The following is a 21,622-nucleotide window of genomic DNA, read 5'->3' as shown; positions in this document are numbered from 1 at the left end:
TGCCTCCCTCCTTCCCTCCCTCTGCTGTGCGAGCACGGAGCCCACGCGGGGGCCACGCCCTGCGCCCGACACAGAGGGGCAGGCCACGCAGGCGGGGTGTGCCCCTTGTGCCACTTGTGGGGTGTGCCCGGGGCCAGAGGCCCAGGACAGCCGGGCTCCTGCCGAGCCTCGGCCTGGGGCCGAGGGAACCGCCAGGGAACTACCGGGGAGGGAGTGACACACAACGGACACAGAGCAGCTCCATAAAGTAAAATACAACAAAATGTTTAATGAGCAAATTCGTCTTAGCAAATATGAAACTGCCACAGAGAGTAGGAGAGGGACAGGGGCCACGGGGCTGGGGGCAGGTCCGGGAGACTGAAGAGAGAATCGACTACATAAGAAACCAGGGAGGACCAGAGGCCAAGAGGACGGGAGCTGTGGTCCTGGAAGGGAGAGGGCAGGGCACGGGGCCGGACAACAAAATTCAAAATAGTTTGGCCATAAAATATAAACACGCTATGTTCTACGTGGAGAAGGAGAGGAAAAACGGGGTCTAAGGGAGGAGAGGCTGTTCTGGAGAGGGGCTATGGGGGTCCTACCCCGCCCTGCTGTGCAGCCCCTCCCCATCCCGACCCCTTCCCTCTGTGTCTGTGGGTGTGTGTATCTGTGTGGGCCTGTGTGCGCACTTCCCCAGTCCCCTCCCACCCCAAACCCCTACCCCCACCCCCCACCCTTAGTTGCTGCCATTCCAGTTGCTGCCGGCTGTCATTCGGCTGTCACTCCTCTGCCCATCATCTTCAGAGAGGGAAAAGAGGGGGGGCGGGAGGGGGAGAAGCCCCCAGCCAGCCCTGCCCCCGCCCTCCCCCACGGCCTCTACCAGAAGTCCCGGCGGTGGTAAGAGTCGGGGTCACAATATTTTGTGACAACCACTCTGTTGGCGAACTTGCGACCCGTCAGGCCCTGCATGGCTTTCTGGCAGTCAAACACAGAGGTGAACTCCACAAAGATCTGCAGGAACAAGAGGCAGGTTGTGAAGGCAAGGTGGCCTCTCCACCTCCAAGGATGAGCCAGCTTGCTCACAGCAACCAGCCAGCATCTCCCCAACCCAGAACTCCTGGGGAGTGAGAGGGAAGGAAAGAGGGCCTCACCACAGGTTTGGGGGCATTTACCCCAACATCCTCCAGAACCCCAGGATCAAACAACAAGAGAGCACAGAGCAGACATGCAGATGTGTGGAGAGTGAGAAAGAGCAGAGGCAGGCTTGAATCAAGAGCCACAGGGAAGAGGGGTGAGCTCCCCAGAGCAGAGATCACTGTGTTAAGCCAATTCCACAAGAAAGAAACACACTTAAGTATCTCAGGTGAAATATAATACGTGAGATATGCTTTAAATTATTTCAGCAAAAAAAAAAAGAGAAGCTAACATAGAAACAAAGAATGACAGGATACTAGTAACTTGAACCTGGTGCTGGGGCACTACAGTACTGCTATATGTGCTGTAATACAACTTAAATGATATGCTCTAATGTTACTACATCACTAGGGTAATTTCTCTCTACTTTTAAGTACGCTTGAAAAGAATGATGATGAGGTTTAAAAAGAAAACAGGCAGGCTGATCCCAGAGACCAGGCAGAGTCTTTCCCTTAGTTCTTCCCCCAAATTTTTACTCAGCCCCTATGCAAGCCGGGCTCCCTTCTAGTGCCGATGACAGCACCGAACAAAACTGACATGTCAGGGACCACGTGTTTCCACCACCACACAGTGAAGAGCGGGCGAGAGGAAACGCTGCCCGCCCTCCGGTGCCCACCCTCCTCTTCCTGCCCTGTCCCTTTTGCCCTCTGCTCTCCTCCCCGGCTCCCCGCCCCGTGATGCTCTTTCCACTGCTGGAGGAGCAAGCTCATCCAGCCTGACACCTGAACCAGATGAGTGTGTCAATGGTGCCTGCGTTTTATCGGACCCCATGCTTAGAACGCGGCTCTGTCCAGCTCACTGCTTCCTACGCCTCTTTGCTGGGCTGTCTCAAGACCCCAAAGCCAGGCCCTCAACACTGACCGTGGTCCCCCTCCCCTGAAACCTGCTCAGCTCCCATGCTTCTCACCGGCTGTTTCCACCCAGTCACCAAGGCCTGAAGTCGCAGCACCCCACCTGACTCCTCCCTCCCTCTCCTGGCATCCCCAACTCCCCACCAGGGCCTGGGCATTTCCAGGCAGATGTGACTCCCAAATCCATCCACTTCTCTCCAGCCTCCCACTCCTACATTACATCAGGTCACCATCTTTCCCCAAGCCGACAGTAGGCTGGTAGTTCACAAAGCTCCAGCGATCACACGGCCGTCACCTCTGCCCCATCCAAATTCCAGCCTGCAGGTCCCCGCTCTGCGGGGCTAGACTAAGTCCCTGCTTTGCGCTCCATGCCCACCCTCGTCCATCTTCCTACAGGGACCATCTCTGAGTGTCAGGCATTCAACCACACCCAACGCCTATCAAAGGCTTTCCTCCCTCCTCACTCAAAAGAACACCAATCTTCTCACTACAAGACCTGCCTCGCCGGGCCCCAGGCCCTACCTCAGCACCCACTGCTCTCTGCTTTCCTCCACTCGAACTACACCAGCCTCCCTGCCGTCCCCAACCACACTGGGCACTTCTGCCCTGGGGGCTCCGCACTCACTGCACCCTCTGCCCAGCACCCCACCTGCCTCACTGGAGCCTGCTTGACGCCACCTCTTGACCTTGACTTTGACCTTCCCATCCAAAAACAGCACCCAGCGCGATCCTGCTCCCTTCCCTGCTACTACCTAATGTAGCATACATGACTCCATCAACATCCCCCCGAGGACCTGGCCTGCTTGAGAACAGGAAAGGCCCCTCGCTGAGTCACTGAGTGAGAGGATGGGTAAACTCAAGTAATGCACACTCCCCGCCTCCCGAAGCGTGGTGTGAGGTTCTGACAGCTGGCACAGTGCTTGGACGTGACGGGACGCAGTGGGCTGGGAAATCAGACCGCAAGAATCAGACACCTGACCGTGTGGGCCCTGTCCTCCGAGGAGGGGCTCCAGGAGCTGCCGTGAGAGTTCAGGGGTGACACAGGTGAGCTTAGCAAAGAACAGGGCATCCGGAAGACACAGTGGGGTTATGTGGTGACTACTTTTAGCACTTTCCTCCCCACTCCACAGGCAAGGCCAAACCACTTGCACGAGGTCACATAACAGAGCCAGGTTTTGAACCAAAGTTGCGTCAATATAGAGCCCAAGTCCTCGGCCATGGCAGTACTGCACTGTACTCCCAACCCCCTACCGAAGGGCCACACGCCTCTCTGGGCTATAGTAGAGTGGGTGTGTGTGTGAGGGAGAGCGAGAAAGAAGACAGCAACAGAGCGAGAGGTGGGGGGGAGAGAACACCCCCACACACACCTTTCCGCAGCCAGGCACCTCGACGCCGTCCACAGGCCGGGGAATCTCGATGGACTTGACAAGCCCGTACTTGCTGCACTCGTCGCGCACGTCCTCCACAATCTCCTCATACTCCTCATCGTCCAGCAGCTCCTCGGGCAGCACCATGTTCATGAGGCACAAGACCTCGGTCGGGTGGCCGCCCATCTGCACCTGGGAGCTCATCAGGCCCGGCACTTGCAGGGTCACGGGGGTCTGGTTGATGGTGCTCTGTAGGGTGAGCAGGGAACAGGGGTGTCACGGGGCCCGATCCAGCCCGTGCCGTCCTCTCTCGAGGCCCGCCTCCCCGGCACAGCCCTCCCTCAGATGCTGTCCCAGTAAAACCTGGGCCCTGCCCTTGAAGGCCCAGGCACCCACTCCCAGCTCAGCCCAAGAAAGCCAGGGGCAGAGCTTAGGAGGACCTGCCCCTAGTCCCGCCACCCAGTCCCACCCCCCAGGTGTCCCTCTAGCCAATGGAAGATGACGTGCCGGGGGGCTCACCAGCGTGGCATTCTTGGCTCCCACACTTGCCCTCTGGACGAGCAGTTTCTTATCCCCCAGCTGCATCCCGTTCAGCCCCGCAATGGCCTGTGTTTGGAGGATGAGGGGTAGGGGGTGCAGGGGAGAGGTGCGGGTCAGGGGCCAGGAGTCTGACACCTCCCCCCAAGCCCCAATACCCCAGAGCCAGGTATTGGTGGGGGAGAGGGGAAGGCAAAGGGGTGAGAGCTTAGAAAGAGCCGTAACTGAGGGAAAGGGGCCGAGTCCCCCACTCGGGGCCCTGCTTGAGGCTGGCCTCCTCCCACCCATCCCGAGGAGGGGAGACCTCAGCGTGGACACAAAGCAGGGCAGGGGGCAGGGGTGGACGTGGCAGCATCAGGGCCCAGGCTCACCTGATCCGTGACGTTGATGTCCACGTACTCACAGAAGGCGTAGCCCTTGGAGAGCCCCGTGGCGCTGTCCTTGACCAGGTTGAAGGCCTTGAGAGGCCCAAACGAGGTGAGCAGCTCCTTCACCTGCAGCGGGCCGAGATGCCATCAGGGTTTGTCTGGGCCAAGCCCGGGAGGGGGAGGAGGGGAGCTGGGAGGAGGCGAGGGTCTACCTGGTCATCATTCAGGTAGTTGGGTAAGCCCCCGATGAACAGCTTGTGGGCAGAGTCCGGGACCACGGTGGACACAACTCCTGAGGGAAGAAGGAAGGAGGCAGACTTGACTCCCAGCACAAGAGCACTACCCAGGACCTGGGCAAGTCTGCAAGGAGAGGCCCGTGGCTCCCCGTCCACACCCACCCCGCTCCAGCAGCCAGGGGACAGAGAACATGCTGTGTCTCCCAAACCTGCCCAGCCTCCGAGTCTCACTCTAGCAGCATTCGTCAGGATGCACTGTGATAGACACCAGCATGGAACAGCAGCGATAATTCCCGCCCTGGGGCCACCAAGACTTGAGCTCACACTCAACCCACCACCTGCCACTGTGTGACCTTCACAGGTCACATGCCTCTGGCCCTACTACTGAGGGATCATGATGACACATAACCCCCTTCTTCATCCTTCAGGCCTCAACTCAGAGCCCTGTCCCGTCACTGCTGCCTAAATCAGGTCTCCCCATCAAGCCTCTAGGTTCCCTCCCTCCATGGTCCTGCACTTGGCACAGCTACGCAGACCCCAGCAAGTCACACTCACAAGTTGCGCTCTGACCTCAGTCATATGTGACACTGGAGGGGTCTGCTGTTTGGCGTCCGCGAAGACTAGGACATGCCCAGCTCAATCAGCACTCTGTCCCCGGCGCCCAGCAGGGGCCGGCACAGCAGAGTCAGGTCAGCTCAGTGGGTTTAACCACCACTGTGCATCCGCCCCCAATCCTGCCCTCTCCACTGAACTCTGGATTCAGAGACAAGCACCTGCCAGGTGGCTCAGCCCAATGCCCCACAGGCTTCAAAATGTGTCACTCAATTCCTGGAGCATTCCCATGGGGCTTGAGCTGTGCAGAGCCCCAGCCTGGCATCTGGACACAAGAGGATGGAAACGTGGACCACCACCCATCTAGCCTGACCTGCTCCTGACTTTCCAAGTTCAAAGCCCACTACCGCCGGCCGCACGGCCTACCCTTCCTCTGCAGTCCAGCACCAAGCGGCCCCACCCCACCTGCTCCTGACCCTGGAGGAGGAACAGGTGAGATGAGGAAGGAGAAAGAGCCTCAGACACTGAGCCACTGGGCCCATGGGAGGGTGGTCCCTCTCCCACTACCCACTCAGCCCCTCCAGCCCAAACTCACATCACCCTGCAGAAGTGCTGGCACCAACCCAACCAGTCGGATTGCCAGAGCTGAGCCTGATGAGGGGGGTGCCATGGGGCGTGCAGACCACAGACACCCCACTTGTCCAAGGTGGGATGCTCGGAAGCACTGTACAGGGAGCAGGGGCTACGGACCCAGCATTCACTCACCACAGGCTAAGCACCACGTTCAATTGATTGCCCCAATGCTCTCCAAAAGCCTATCCACAATCTAGAAGAAGTAAACCGAGGCACAGGGAGTAACTACTAGCCTGAGGTCACAGAGGCAGAAGGGGCCTCCCTTCTTCTGGGCCCACACTCGCCCAACTCCACAGGCAGCTCTCGGCAAGCTAAGGGTTTTGCACGAATGCCATTACTCTGCCCAACAGCAGATGAGAATACGAGCAGAGGTTACATCACCCAGCGGGTGAGTGGCAGAGCCAGGTGAACGCCAGCAGTCAGGTCCGGGCTGTATCCACTATGCCATACACCTCAGGGAAGCGCATCGTGCTGAGGGGACCAGGGTCAGGCTCCCTAGGTTCAAATCTGGGGTATAGCACCAAGGAAGGCTCCACTGAGCCTCAGTGTTCTCATCTGTGAAATGCGGAGAGCACTCGCACCTTCTGCAGAGGGTGTAGAGGAGAACAATCCGCGCAGAGTGCGGACGTAAGACGGGGCCTGAGGCCGGGCCTGGGCCAGCACTAGCGGTGGTCCGTCAGTGCCGCAGTGACTGCAGACCCTTCGTGGACACTCGGCTCTGACGCAGACAAGGGAGGAGAGCGACCTACTCAAGGTCACTCGGCCGGGAAAGGGCAACGAACACTGGGAACCCAGGTCTATCCTAGCGCCCAAATCAAGCCCCTGACCACATCATTTCCCGACACAACAGGCAGGCCTCCGAACACACCAGCAGCAGGCTCCTCCCTGCTTCACACAGCTGTTCTCTGCCCGAGGGGCTACCTCCCGTCCTCAGCTCTAAAGCCTCCCCTCCCCTCTGAAGACCGCCCTGGACCCCCCATAACCAAGCAATCTCTTCTGGCGCCAGCAGTCACCTCTGCCTCAGCAGGAGGACCATCACTGCCTCGGGCACCACTGTGCCCCCGGCACCGACCACAGGGCGTGGCAGAGGAAGATCTTGCTGAGGGAGTGGGTGACACCCCACAGGCAGGAGCCTCCTGAGGCAAAGTCAGACTCACCCCTAGGTGAGTTTGGCACAGGGCAGAGGCTCAGGGCTAAACTGATTCACAAATCCAAAGACTACTGTGCCTTCCTGTCTCCCAAACACAGCTCTGGCTCTCCCTACTCCCAGTTTCCATCTGGTCTTAAGAGGACCGACCAGGATCCCACATCAGCACTGGACAGTGGCACCTGACATCAGTGAGAACGCATTTAAGGTTCACAACTCCAGACTACGCACGCTTACAGTTTCAGGGCCCTACCCTTTTATCAAGGAAAGGAAGTTGCCTTCTAGGTTCCTGAAATGTTTCTTTTCCAGATAAGAACGTCTGTTAAATTTTATCAAATGCTTTTCCCCTCTAGTTATACAATTGACTTTTTTTTTTTTCTTGGAAGAGAAAAGCAGATCAAAACATTAGCTTTATTACACAGAAAGTTGGACCAGAGAGTGGTTAACCTACTGGCAGAATCCTCCTTCCTGCCACCACCCTCACAAAGGAAGAGACTCACCCCGCCACAAGCGACGTGGAGCCCCAGATCCCTCAGGTAGGCAAATCCCAAAGCAAGAAGATCAATGAATAATCTTTTTACTGCTTAATCGTAGTAATGGCCACCTCTAGAAAACAGCCTGTGGCTAAGGGAAGGTGGTCAAGAGCAACTATCCCCGTGTCTGCAAGGCCTTCGTTTCCACAAGGAGGAGGCAGTACAGGGAAGGAGGTGCCTAGACTCTGGAATCAAAACACCTCACTGGGAATACTACTAATCATGCCCCTGAGCAAGTTTTGACTCGTTTCGTGCCTCGGGTCACAGTTTCGTGCCTCGGGTCACAGTTTCCATCACAGTTTCCGCAAGCAGCGGGTAGCAAACCTATTCAGGAAAGGGCAGGTAGTAAATATTTTCAGTTTCTCGGCCAGGTGGTCTCTGTCACTACTCACCTTAGCCACCACAGCACAAAAGCAGCCTAGATGATGCGCGAGCAAGCACAGCTATGCCGATAAACCTTTATTTAAAAAACAGGCAATGGGCCGTATTTGGCCCCCCTAGTTGTCACTTGCCAACCCTTGTACTACAGGACTGTCACAAAGATAAGCAGATGATCCACGGAGCACACTTGGGACAGTGCCTGACGCAGTAAGCGTTGGCAAGTGGGTGGTCTCCTTAGGTAATTAAAAATGAGTTAAAACACATCAAATTTCCCAGGAACAGGCACAAAAAAACGTTCTGGAGCTTATGTGGGAGATGGTCCCACACAAGTATTCACAACATAAAAAGTCACCAGGCTGTACACATGAAGAATGTCAGTATGCATCTTCCCTCAACTTTTAAAAAAGTTAGAGATGCAATGAATTTACCCAAACCATTATGATGGCACTGGAGACAAGCCCGGGACCCAGTCCAAGTCCCGAGGTGCTGCCCCAAGACTCCATATCCCCCGATTTGCAAAGTGCTGACTCAGTTTCTAAAAGGCGTCCTTCAGTGCGAAGCCTCAGCCAGCAGAACCCCCCATTCTCTAACCCCAAGGGCCTGGCTTACTCCCTTCACTCCCAGCGCACACCAGTGCTCACTCCATCTTTGCCAGAACAACTCCAGGGGCCTGAGACCCGGGCCTCCCAGCTCAGCTACAGCAGCACTGGCTCCTCCAACCCCACTGTGCTCTGCACACTCCAACAGGGCCTCAGAGGCCCGAATCCTCACACTCCATCTGCTGGCCACAGGGATGAGCAAACCACAGCCTGTGGGTCGAGTCTGGCCTGCTGCCTGTTTCTGTACAGCCGGCAAGCTTTTCAAAAAGTTATCTCGTGACATGTGAGTATTACATGAAACCCGAATGTCAGTGTCCATAAACGTTAAGGCACGTAGGACACAGCCACACCCATTCGTTTAGGTAGCGGCTATGGCTGCTTTCACACTACAACCACAGAATACAGTAATTTCAACTACTTACGGTCTGCAAAGCCCGTGTTTACTATCTGGCCCTTACAAAAAAGGGTCTGCCAACCCTAGGTCTGCTATCTTATCTACCAACCCAGGATGATACTGAACACGGCTGTGGGGAACGGCCCAGAGCACAGGAGTGAACAGAAACACTGAAACAAAAAAGGAGAGAATGCCCAGGTGCGGGAGCCCACACCAGGAGCTTTCCTGACAAACCGCTGACCCGCGCGTGTGCATACACGCTCAGTGACCCAAGGTCCCAGAGCCGGAGGCCCCTCGCTTCCCACAATACCCTTGCTCTGGTCGAAGCTCTGCGACTTACGACCTGTGAATCTTCAAGCAGATCAGTCCACCCTCTCTGGGCCACCTCTGCCAACCAGGGAGAACACCCAACTCCCAAAGGTTTGGGGGACTGGACGAGAAGACGAGTCGATTCCAAAGCACTCACACTGCTTCCCAAATAGCTCCAGCTGGGCTGGAGACGGGAGGGTGGGACAAGAACCCCACTCACCAGGCACATAGACAGAGGGGTTCTCCGACATGCCAGGCAGGGGCTGGTAGTCATGAGGCCTGCGGATCTTCAGTGACTGGCCCTGAAAGATGATGCCATCGAAGGCCATAGCCTGGGTAGTCTCGTCCACTGAGCGGAACTGCAGGAAAGAGAAGGCGGTGGTGAAAGGCACGGCTGAGTGGCCGGTCCAGCCCCCCAGCCCCCGGGGGCTCTGGACAGCAAGCCAGTGGAGAAGAGAGCGCAGAACGGCCCAGGGAAAACAAAGGCTGCTGCTGGGTGCGGGAGCCGAAGCAGCACGCACGCCCGGTCCACCCCGCACCCAGCTCACCTCCAAGAAGGCAAAGTTCTTGTCCTGGTTAATCTGCACAGCCAAGACCGGGTTGCCGGGGGCCTGAGTCAGCCCCCCGAGGCGCATCTGGGCGTTGAAGAAATCCATCATGGCCTCCTGCAGAGGGAATAGGAGACAGGGGGGGGCGGGGGAGGGAGGTGGAGAGAGGAGGGGAAGGGTGAGAGAGGGAGACACAGAGGGGTTTGGGGGTAAGGGGAGAGGGAGGAGGGATGAGGGGGTGGGAGGGGGCGGGAACGGGAATACAGTGGGCGTAGAGTCCACGGTAGGAAAAGAAGCAGGAGAAAATGAAAGACAACAGGGAGGAGGCAGAGGCAAGAGGCAGCCAGGGACCAGGAGGTGAGACAGGAGGGTGGGGAGAGCCACAGGGGACCCAACCACAGGAAGGAGAGAGATGAAGAGAGCGTTCACGAAAGATACAGGAAAATCACAACGGAACAGGAGAAAAAACACAAACCAGTGAAACAAGAAGACAGAACACAAAAGAAAGAGAAAAGTCCAGCAGCGACAATAACAGGGAGATGGTAGGAAAGTGGAGCGCAGCAGCAGGACAGAGAGCAAAGGGACAGAGGGGAGGGGCGGAGGGACGCAGGGCGGAGGGAGAGGGGGGAGGGTGGGCGGGAGGGGAGGAGAAAAGAGTGATGTGGAGGGATCTGGCCCTGGAGTCCGGGGGCTGGTTTATCAAATGTAGCAAAGTGCAGGTTGAGAAAGTCAGAATGGACCTTACTTGCCTTCGACGATGGTAGCAAACTTTTTGTTGCTACGAGGGATCTCAGCCCCACAATATTTCACTTTAAAGAGAAATGGAAACAACTCTTTGATCTCGGGATTCTCAGGGGGTGCCACGGGAGGGGGTGGGGAAAGGGGAAGGGGAAAGGAGGCGGGGAAGGTGGGGGTCAGGGCGATCAAAAACAAAAGAGCAGCGACCATGGGAGGGATGTGGGAGAGGATGGGGACAGGCGGCAGAGAACGAGAGGCGTGTCAGAAAACACTGAGGGGAGCGTGCGTCTGTGTGTGTGTGTCCGAGTCTCCCTCTCTGTCTCTCTCGATTCAGATTCGGATTCGTAGGTACATTCTGTGTGTGCTTGAGCCCTGGCTTGCTGGAGGAGGTTGGGGGAGGGGAAACGGGAGAGGGGAAGAGGAGGGAGGGAGAGGGCCACCCCCAGCCCGGCCCCTGGCTGGCTCAACTCCATCGGTCCGTCTGGGAGGGGGCCGGGGGGTCTTGCAGGAGCAGAGTCTGACCCGTGCAGGTTGGGGGAGGGAATGGAGGAGAGGAGCGGGTGGGAGTCGGGAGAGGGTAGGGCAGGGTATGGGCAGGGGAGGGCAGTACCTCAGTTATGCCAAAGGGGATGTTGCCCACGTAGAGGCGCCGGGCCTGTCTGGTCATCTGGCTCCCGACCACGGGCACCGGCGTCGGGGTCACGGCCAGACCATCAGGGGTCATGGTGGGGAGAAGGGCGGTGGCTGGAATCTGACCCGCGGCTTCAAGAGGAACGGAACAGGATCAGACGGCACCAAGGCAACCCTGGCCCCGCACCCCAGGACCGCCCCATGCACCCCAAGAGCCCCCTGTCCTCATCTACGGTAGCGGGGCCGGCGCCCTGACAGGCTCAGATGGACCAGCTCAGCCGCAGCACACGCCCCGAACTGCTGCCTCTGAGAAGCCAGGCATCCTGACAGTGGCCCAATGGAGGCCTCATCCCCACTCCCCCATGGGGATTTCAAAGAGGCAGAGGCTGAAAGCCCACAGCACAAACCTCATCTGCCCCTTCCCCCCAAGAATGGGGGTCTGCTTCCTCAACCACCGGGAGCAGAAATGCAGAACAACGAATGACAGAGCGGCGGCCAGCGCCTACCTTGCATAGCCTTATACTGCATGGGCGTGATGTGCTCGAAGCCGGGCGGTGGCACGTCCCAGTATTTACGGACCTTCTTCTTCTTCTCATGGCGAGGGGAACGACTGGGGGAGGTGGAAGGGAGAGCGGGGCAGGGCGACCTCAGTCTGACCAAAGGTGGGCCTGCGAGCCCCCCAGGCTCCCCTTGGCTCCCCACCAGTAGCTCAGCTCTCTCCAGGAGAGAGAGGATTTGGGTCAGGACCGCGCCCAGGCGTGGGGGAGCGTGCTCGTTTCAGGGCAGGTAGAATCTCTTCCCCAGTGCCTGGGCCAGGGCTGGACAAGGGCAGGGCAGGATGCACGGAGGGAGGCAACGGGAGCGGACGTCAGGGGAACGGACAAGAAGAGAAGCTCACATCAGTCCACCGTGCTCCTCTTTAGCGCCTCTGGTCAAAGGTTTGCTGGGGGGGGGAGGGAAAGGCATGGGGAGAGTGACTTGGGATCCTCGATCCCCCACACACCACACCCCCCAAGGGCACTGAGCCCCGAGGCCGGGGACAGGGCCGAGGCAAACAAGGGGCAAGCAGGCCCCCTCGGCCCTGCCAATCCCCCCCAAAACCCCCCACCCCAGGAAAGAGGAAGGGAGAAAGGGCCAGACAGACCACTTTCTAGTCGGAGACACTGAAATGGGAGGAGACAGGAGGACTGTCACCTACTCCACCCTCCCTCACCTAAGGCAACAGAGGGAACAGAGAAGGGAGCCTAGGAAGGGAGGAGGCATGAGAAGAACACAAAATCAACATCTCAGAACCAGAAAGGGGCCCGGGGGGGAGATGTTGGCCAGCTCCAAAAACTCCCTCTTCCCGGGAGGCGGCATGCAGCCCTACCCTGAAGACAAGAGTCCCACAGAGAACCAGAGAAAGAGTAGAAAAGAAGGAAAGACCCTCAGTCAGGGAAGGGGGGAGCCCCTTCTGAAAGAAGAGGCAGAATCAACACTCTGTCTCCAGACTCGCCCCCAACAACCCACCGGAAACTATGCGAAATCAAAGAAACAGGGAAAAACCTGAATTCAAAACAGATCAGCAGCAAACCCCTCCCCTAGTTACACATAGAGAGAGAGGCCACAGAGGCCCAGGGACACAGCAGCACACACAGTCTAAGTGTAGGGACACCCCCACTGCCCCCCTCCCAGGCTGGCTCCCCCCATCCGTGCCCAGCGGAGGTCCCCGAGCCCTAGTACCTTCTTCGCCTCCTGTCGCGGGAGGCGCTCCGCTGGTCCCGGTTTCGCCGGTCCCGGCTCCGGCTCCGGCGCTTGCGGTCCCGGCTTCGAGAACGGCTGTGGCTGCGCTTCCGGTGGCGGTTCTCCTTATCCCGCTCTGGGCGAGGGTGGGGGGCAGGAGGATGAGCTGAGGGAGGACCCGGCCCAGCCCACCCTCGCACTGGTGGCTATGACCCAAGCCCCAGGAAGGCCACCCCCAAAGGGACGGGATTTGATGGAGGAGGGGAGAAAGCAGGCTTCCTGGGTCCACAAGTGAGTCCAGGGACCTGGGGACCAGGGGGATGGGAGCTGGTTACCTGAGGGGACAGGGCCTGGAAATGCCCCCGGGGTGTAAGATACCTGAGGATGCTCAGGAGGAGCTGGGGAGCCAGAGAAGACAGAGGAGGCTGGCTCCTGGTCCCCCTCGAGGGCTGAGGGGCCTGACCCCAGGGTCGTCCCTGAGAGGGGCAGGGCTAGAGGCTGGGGAATCAAGAGACCCAATGATGTTTTCCTGAAGGGACCCAGTGACCCCTTAGGAACGACCTCCTCAACCAGCTGGCACCCACAGCCCCACCATCAGGCCTGGGGAGTCAGGTGCCAGGCAGGATCTCATATCCCCAAGAAGTAGGCAAACCCAACCCATACCTTCCCAGCCAGGTAAATAACGCAGACCACCCTCCCCAGAGGTCCCTCTTTCTGAATTTGGAATGGGGGCAGATACCCTGCCCACTGCCCCACCCAGACCCGAATCCCAAACCACCCCACCCTGCTAGCTCACTCCCTCAGTCCCTCAGCCTCACAGCCCTGGGCTGGGGGGGCATGTTGGGGCTGGGTCTGGGGGCTGGGGGCCAGGGGCCAGGAATTTCTCTTGGAGCTATCCGCCAGCTCTAGACCAGCCTCCAGTCATCCTTCAACCCCTCACTGGCCTGGGGGTGGTGCCTAAGAACAAGCACAACCTTGCCAACAAAACCAGACACCACTGCCACAACAGACCTCTCAGCCTGTGAAGGAGGTGCAGGCTAAACCAGGAACTCACGCGCTGCACTGTACTCTGTTTCCTTGGTTCAAAGACACCACTGACTCAACTCCCTGTCAGGCACGTGTTAACGTACCTATAAACTCCACCACGTGTCTGGGGACAGGAGGCGGAAGAGGCCATAAGCAGAGCTCGTCCAAGTGAACTTTAACCTCATCCACTGTTTTGTGTTGTTTTTCTGATGTAATTAAATATGAACTTTTTGTAAATGCATCTCAACACCAGAATCACTAAAAACCCAGGAAAAATATGCACCTTACAAGGGAAAAAAACACAGTAGCAAACACTGGGACGCTTCCTGAAACCCTGCTGAATAGCTTCACTTGCACTTGATCCTTGGGAAAACACGCTGGGGGCTCACGTTACAGAGAGGAAAACTGAGGCGCGGGGTGGTCACACGACTGGCCCAAGGCCAAAAAGCAAGAACATGGTGAAGCCTGAATGTTCATCCTGTCATGTCAGTGAGTTCAGTTAAGCACCAGGCCACGTTTCTAAACACAAGTCAGGCAAAACACTCCAGGATCTGGCTGAAACCACTAATAACAATGAAATTATCTCCTTGCACGTAAAACAAAAAAATAAACACTGGCAAGACAAGCGGACGGTCAGGGGTCCGGGCCAGCAGTGTGAAGTAGGAGGGAGGCACTCAGGCATGGCACTGGGCACAGGGAGGAGCGCTGGCCTGGGGCTTTGGGCCTCTGGCTCCACGCTTGTGAGATGGGCAGCCCCAAGAGCCTCTTCTGCTGCTAAGGCTCCAAAACAGACAAGCAGGCAGACAGACACGGACACAGAGGGAGCAGTGACGCCAGCTGGGTACCTGGGACCCAGGCAAGGAAATTAATTCCCTGCAAACACAGGTACTGCTAGGCAGGGGCTGAAGCTGGGAAGAGGCCGGCCCACAGACACAAACAACGTGGGCAGAGCTTCCCCCTCAGGCAAGAGCTCCCCCTCCCAGACACACACTGATCCCAGACAGATCAGAACAGAAAGGGAGCTTCAGCGGCTCAAAACGCTGTGGTCACCTTGTGGGATCAGCGCCACCAACCCAGATGGTCCAGGGCTGAAGGACTGGCCTCCACATACCAGTGGGGACAAGAACCCAGGGGCACGGCAGCAAGAGCCTCAAGGAAGGGCTCAACCAGCTCCACCTGGCAGACCAAGGTACTGGAACCTGGCCTTGCAGCCACCAGGCCTCAGGGTCAGTTTCAGCTTTCCTGCTTTCCAACTGCATAAAACCACGAAAAGGCAATCGAACCTGTTAACACTCGGCTTTCTCTTTTTTAAACGAGGGTCACGTCTACCCACCAGGTGTGTGAAGACTTGGCAGAATGACATTTGTACAACACCTTTCCCTGCCATTCCTCAACTTGAACACCATCTCTGAGCCAGCCAAGGACCTGCTTCTACTTCCTAAGAACGAGCTCACTACGCTACAGATGATTTCACAGTAAGAAATACCACTTATTAAACACTTAGTATATACCAAACCACACGCCACACACTTTACATATGGTATCCCATTTAATCTCAGCTCTGCCTCTAACCAGGCCTGGGACAGTTTTTAAACTTTCTGAGCCTGTTTCCTCCTCTGTTAAATGAAAAAAATCATTTCAGCCTCACAGGGCTGTGACAATGACCCACTTAGAAAACACCACGCAAAGAGGTTAACAAAAACCGCTAGGAGTTTAACTATCACTGCTACCACCCTTATTAATTCCGAAAAATCAGTAACAAAAAAACAATAACGATCAATCCACAGACGAAAGAAACAAGCACAAAAATATTCAAGTAGCAAAGCTACGAGGCAACAAAGTAGACACGTAAACCAGGTACGCCCAGCTCCCAAGCCTGCTCTGTTAGGCGACACCTCACGTAAATGCAGACGCCCCGCGGGCACCCATCAACGTGGCTTCTTCCCCAGGCGCTGTCTCCTCACCCAGCCGCCCCTTACCCAACTCTAGGCTGGATTCGAAAGAGAACTGCTGCGCCCCTCCTCAAGCCCCCCACCTTCCCTCAGCCTGTTTCTTCACTCTTAAACCGAAACAGAGCGACAAGAGGGATTTTTTAACTAGCGACTTTCCCAATTCTAATAATCTTGGAGCCTCCAAACTGATCGGCACCTGCACCGCCCGGTGCTAACTCGGCATCCCGAGGGGGACTTGCCTCTCACCCTCCCCTGCGATTCCCCACTGGACCAGATCCCCCTGCGCGCTCAGAGCCTGTTTCCTCATCTCCACGTTCAGGCGATTTACGAGGCTGAGTCTAGGTGCCCCGAGCCTGAGGTTGGACGGGACGCGGGGCTTGTCTCCAGCTGGGGCGGGATGAGGGACGCCCCTTATTGCAATGGTGGGGACATGTAAGGAGAGTGCCCGCGCGTGGGAGGGACACTTTAGGAAGACATGAGATGCCCCCCTTTCAGGAGAAAACCCGCGTGCGTCCCCCGCGTTGACCCGAGGCGCCCCACGACCAGAACCAGGGCGGGGACCCCGGCGGGCGCCTCCGCAGGACACGGCGTAAAGGGCGACAGCGGGAGAAGGCCGGCCGACCCCGCGCCCTGCCCAGCCCGCGCCCACGTGAAAAGGGGGGGCTCACAACCGCCATTTTGGAACAAAGGGGGCGTGGAGAGCCTAGACGCGCGCCCGGCCGGAAGCGGAAGTGCCCAGGCATCGGGAGAAAACGAGGGATTTCGGGACCCGATACGTATATATCATCTCCTTTCTGTATTATTAAAAAAAAGATCCTGCGAGCGGACGACTGGCGAGCCCGCGCCGCCTCCGCCGGGACCACGTGGGGCGCGGAACCGAGCGAGACGCGCATGCGCCCACGGCCCGCGCCCGCCGCCCCCTCCCCTCCCGCGCGCGGCTGCACGCCGCACGGTCACGTGAACGAGGCGCGCGCCGGGACGAGAGGGGGGGCGCCGCGCGGCCCTGAGGAGGGGGAAGCAAGGGGGAAAATGGCGGGGGCCGCGGAGAGAAGCCAAAAGCCGCCCCGCCCGCCGCCTCGCACCCCCGGCGCCCTCACCTTGCTTATTCTCGTTGAGCTGCCGCTCGAACTCGTCGAAGTCCGACATGCTGAGGCGGCCGCGTAGGGCCCTGTGCAGCTCTCGCCTCGCCTTGCCGCCCGCCCGCTCCGGCCGCTTCGGCTACTTCCGCCGCTCGCTTCGGCTACTTCCGGCCGCCGCCGGCGCTCCGCCGCCTCCTACCTAATCAAGCCCGGGCCGCCCGCCCGCCCCGCCCCGGCTCCGCCCCTCTCTCCCCGCCCGCCGGCCCTCCCCCCCAGAGCCGGCTCCGAAACGCGTCGGCTACTTCCGGACCGTAGAGGAAGGAGTTGGGTGCGGCAGCTTCGGCTGCTTCCGAAAACACCCGAAGCGAGGGTTTCGCCGGCTTGCCAGGTTTTCGTAACTTTTCGGAAATTAGCTCCTCAATGTTCGAGTGTTTCCGTAGGTCCTCGCGTTCCTCTGCGCCCAGCCCTCCCCCTCAAGAGTTCGGCTTCTTCCGGCAACTCAAACCGTCCCAGTCTTTGGCAGCGTCCGCAGATCTTCCCTGCTCTTCTCCGCTGCCCCTGTCCAAACAATCGTCTACTTCCGACAATCCTAACCGTCCCAGGCCTTGGCACTTTGCGAAGGTTTCCAGCGCCCGCCCTCGGGCTCTGCCAGAGATTAAACTCGATTCCAAGCTTCGGCTCTTTCCGGAGATTCCACTCGCTCGCTCCTCCCTCGACGGAGAACTTCGGCTTCTTCCGCCACCGCTTCGGGACGGCCTCAGTCAGGGGAGACAGCTTCGGCTTTTTCCGTCAGCACCTCGGCTCCTTCCGGCTTTGGGTACCGAAAAGGGAGGGAGGACGGAGGCGAGGTGGGTCAGGGGAAGGGATACGGAGAAGGGACGGGGTCCCGGCTCTCGGCACCTGGCTCTCCGGGTGGGGAGTGTGGAGGAAAAGAACGGCCGATCTCGCAGAAGGCCTAAGAAGGTTGCGCGAGACAAAAGTAGCCCGCAGGGTGACGAGTGCGCGCGGCCGCTGCGGAGGTTGGCAGCGCGGCTTTGTGCGCTTGCGCAGAGTGGTAGAGGAGGGGCACGAGATGGGCTTTTGCGCCTGCGTAAAGGTCAGTCTGAGGCGCGGTTTGACTGCTCCGGAAGGGGGCGGGTTTCAGAGCCCCCAGCGCGCGTGCGCGAGACGCTCCCTTCCTCCAGGGAAGGTACTGAGTTCCAGACCGTTAAGCAAGGCTGACCTCCTGGTTGCCGTAGCAACCGCGTAAGCGTGCCCGCGCCCCTCCGGACGCGCAGGCGCAGCAGGCGACATAGGGGGCACTTCCGGGAGACAGATATGTCGCATTATCGCCTCCTGGCGGGCGAGTGAAAACCTCTGCTCAGAGATGCTCTGTTCTCTCAGGTGGCCGCCTCCGCTAGAGGACATTGAGTCCCGCCTCCTGCCGCCGCGCCCCCAGTCCAAATAGCCCACCCGGTAGAGTTCAGGCCTCTTTTCCGGAGCTCTGCCCCTCCGAGTTCCCCGGGGCACAGCTGCTTCTCCCCCTCCCACCCCGCCTCCGGGGGGCTAATTACACCCTATCTCCCCAGCCTCCCCGTTTCTCGCCTGACCGCCCGCTTCCTGGAACCCCTTAGAGCCCCCGTCTCCGTGGCAACGGCCACCCCCTCCCGCGAAGAGGCGGGGGCCTAGTTTATTCCAAATTTTATCGTTTCTTTTTAATTTAAATTCTCTGAATAATTCTGTTTCACGTGGAGTCGGGGTTGGTCCTGGAATGCGGGTGGGGAGCTGCGGGCACGGCAGGCTGGGCGGGCCGGCCTCTCCTCGGGGCTGGGGCAGAGACGGGGTGTGGAGAGAGCCCCGGCCCGGCGGAGTCCCGCAGTTTTCCCAGGAGGAAGAACCCAGTGAGAGCAGCACGGTGCAGCTCAAGTGGAAGGGGTGCCAGTGTTCAAGAAGGGACAGAAACCGGCCCCTGGGCAGTAGTTCGTGGGAGCCTGGCTAAGTGAGATCCCCCCCACCCCAGGGAATGCGGAGGAAGGGGAGGATGCTGGGAATGTGGGAGGCAAGGGAGGCAGATCTATATACAAGGGACCTGGGGCGGGAGTGGGGGTCTGCAGGAGGAGAGGCACACGCCGCCCACCCGCGAGGCCCTCGAGAGGGGCACAGCACTCATGCACACGCTCGCCCGGGTACCGGAGGGGGCGGGGTGGGGGCCGGCGGGGGTGTCCCGGCCAGGTGGGGCAGGATCACCGCTTGAAGCGGTAGGTGATGGGAAGCAGCAGCTTGCTCTTCTTGAGGGCCTGCACCTTCTTGAGGGTCTCGTCGTCCAGGGCCAGGAAGCAGCGGCGCGAGTACTCGAGCAGACGCTCCTTGGAGGGGTCGAACTCTCCCACCTCCGCCAGTTTCTCGGGGGCCACGATGAGCAGCTCGGCGATGGGCGTGGTCAGCGCCACCGTGTTGCGGTCCACGCGGTGGTGCTCAAAGGCCCGAGACATGCTCTTCAGCTTCTGGAAGGTGCCCAGGATCTTCTTATAACGGCAGAGGACTCCATCCGCGTCCTTCACTGCAGGACCAAGGGGGTGCATAGAGGGAGAGACGTGAGGGAACGGAGAGACATGTGAGGGTAGATAGAGATAGACACTGGGGGGAGATGTGGAGGAAGCCGGACACAAACGGGAAGGCAGATGCGGAGGACAAGACAGAGATGGGGTGAGGGGACACAGGACAGGGATGGGGACAGGGAAGATAAGCGCAAGCAGAACAGACAGGTGAAGAGTGACGAGGAGCCCAATACAGGAAGAGCCAGGAGAGCAAAATGGAAAACAGGAGGAAAGCAGGTGAAATTGTCCGAGAAGGTGAGAGAAATGGAGACAGAAGGAAAATCGGAGGAGGCAGGGCCCAGAGAGGAGGAGGGAACATGAAGGAGAGGGTGGGCCAAAGGGTGAGCTTCCAGCCCACCTGAGCCATCACGCCTTACCTCCTTAGTGACAGGAATCTGAGGGTCAGGAAAGTCAAGGAGGCCTCTGGGGACCATGGTGAGGGGGGACCAGCATGTAAAGACTAAGAGAGGACCACACATGGAGACTGGACAGGGTCTGGTCTGTTTACAGACGGAGAGACTGAGGCTTGGGGAGGAGAAGGGAGGCCCTCTGTGGAGGTCACACAGCAAGTCCCCGGCCCAGTCCCCTGGAGCCCCCACCTCCTTTGCCTCGCTCACCCCGCTGCCTCTCCCGGGCCTTAGGCCTCCCGAAGCGCCTCCGGCCAGCACCTCCCTTCTGCTTCTGCCTCTTCCTCTCCACGTTACCTGCCTTCTTCAGATGCTCCACTGAGCGAGGAGGCGGCAGACTCAGGGTCCGAGGCCTCACCCCCGGCCCCACCTCGGCCGTCACCCTCAACCCGCCGGGGCCCAGGCTTCACTCGGCAGTGGTCCTCTGGAGGGAGGTAGGGAGAGACACGCATACATGTGAACTGAGGGAACGGGAGGGAGGAGGAGCAAGAGGTCTGTCTGCAAGGTGGAGGTGGAGGTCATGTCACACAGGTCCCCAGGCAGGGGGGCCCCCAACCAGAGCTGAGGCCCCGAAGGAGACAGATGAGCAGGAAGTACAGTATAGATGCTGAGGTCCCTAACAAGACGGCTGGGATTGGGGGGCGGGACAGGGGAGGTCGAGGTGCAGACGGTTGAGGATGCTCAGCTAACTCCTCAACTTGGTGGCAAGAAGTCTGGGGGAGGGGTGGAGTGGACCAAGACAGGACCGGGGACCTCAGGAGAGCCTGGGACGCTGTGGGGTTCCCACAGTGGAGGAGGGGTTTTCTGGGGAGCCCAGGTGTGGGACCTCCAGAAGAGTAGACTCTATAAACCTGGGAGGCAGGCAGAGATTGGCGTGGGGGTTCAGATCCTAAGAGAAGTCTCAGGCTCTGGGTCCAGTGGGCTGGGAAGGGCAGGCACTTGCCTTCTCCCAGACAGAGGGAGCGGCTGTGGCTCTGGCCACGGCCCTCCAGAAGGTGGGTTGGGGGGAGGTCTGGTGTCGGGGTTCCCACTGAGAAAGTCCCCTGGGCCCAACCATCCTGGGTAGGTTCCCATCAATGTGGGGAGACAGCAGTACATCCCAGCAACCTGGGCTCGAAGTGGTCCGGAGCAGAGGGTCCCCAATAATGGAGCAGTTAAAAAAACACAGGCCCCCCTTGCCCAGGTTTTGGGTTGAATTCACAGAGAGGGATGCGGGATTTTGAGGGAGCCGGGCAGGGGCTGAACACCAGGAGGGGGAGAGTAGAGGTCGCATTGCCCAAAACAAGGCTAAAGATTTGGCAAAGAAAAGCGCCGACTATCCGCAGAAGGGGATGCCTAGTGTTCAAAGTCCACAACACACGGGGCACAGGGTCCTCGCCAGAAGCAGTAACAGAGCAGGAAGGAAGCTGGGCTTGAAGTCCTGCAGACAGCCACAGGGTAAAGATGCCAGGTCCCCACTGAGCCACTGAAGGATGACTGTGTGGGTGAGAAAGATCCCATGTCCCTGAGAAGGGTGGGAGCTGGGTGCCAGGGCCCAGGAGTGAGACAGGAGGGGACTGGCTCATCCTGCGCCCTCACCTGCATCCATACGGGCAGAGGAGATGAACTTGTCCAGCTGACACCACCGCAAGAAGTCCCTCTCCTCCTCCAGGTCCTCAATGCGCTTCTGCAGCCACGAGTTCCTCTCCAGGGCCATGTGCAGCTGGGCCCTGACCCCGTTCATCAGGGCCACTGGCGGCGATGCGGCCTCCGGAGGCTCTAGGGAGAGCCGGGGACCCCAGTCACACCTCGGCCTCGAGGGCTCTGCATCCCAACTGACTCAAATCCCTCTGCGCCCACGTCACAGCTCACCCTCGAAGTTTCC

At 58.9% G+C, this 21,622-nt stretch overlaps 2 protein-coding genes across 3 annotated transcripts in view; both read right to left on the bottom strand.

Annotated features, from left to right (window-relative positions):
• Positions 1–711: 711 nt before the first annotated feature.
• Positions 712–16,951, bottom strand: U2AF2 (U2 small nuclear RNA auxiliary factor 2). Of its 2 annotated transcripts, none has more exons than XM_058530338.1 (12): positions 16,794–16,951; positions 12,719–12,854; positions 11,895–11,939; positions 11,503–11,606; positions 10,977–11,128; positions 9,629–9,745; positions 9,301–9,439; positions 4,509–4,588; positions 4,300–4,422; positions 3,899–3,997; positions 3,392–3,640; positions 712–990 (listed from the first exon to the last, which is right to left on the bottom strand). In XM_058530338.1, the coding sequence occupies exons 1-12, from the start codon at positions 16,840–16,842 to the stop codon at positions 856–858; spliced, it is 1,428 nt and encodes a 475-aa protein (XP_058386321.1). In that variant the 5' UTR covers positions 16,843–16,951; the 3' UTR covers positions 712–855. The 2 variants fall into 2 exon arrangements, with proteins under 2 accessions (XP_058386321.1, XP_058386322.1); XM_058530339.1 differs by having other exon boundaries at positions 713–990; positions 3,911–3,997; positions 16,794–16,950.
• A 1,453-nt stretch (positions 16,952–18,404) lies between these two features.
• CCDC106 (coiled-coil domain containing 106) overlaps positions 18,405–21,622 on the bottom strand; it is a 16,862-nt gene continuing 13,644 nt past the window's right edge. Inside the window, 4 exon segments of the mRNA XM_058530782.1 lie at positions 18,405–19,314; positions 19,969–20,056; positions 20,058–20,182; positions 21,337–21,576. Coding sequence (XP_058386765.1) covers positions 18,998–19,314; positions 19,969–20,056; positions 20,058–20,182; positions 21,337–21,576 — 770 coding nt within the window. The 3' untranslated portion in view covers positions 18,405–18,997.

The sequence above is a fragment of the Diceros bicornis genome, chromosome 34, assembly GCF_020826845.1.
Source record: "Diceros bicornis minor isolate mBicDic1 chromosome 34, mDicBic1.mat.cur, whole genome shotgun sequence".
Lineage (NCBI taxonomy): Eukaryota > Metazoa > Chordata > Mammalia > Perissodactyla > Rhinocerotidae > Diceros > Diceros bicornis.
Note: the sequence above shows the minus strand (reverse complement) of the source record. Positions and strands in the feature narration are given on the sequence as shown.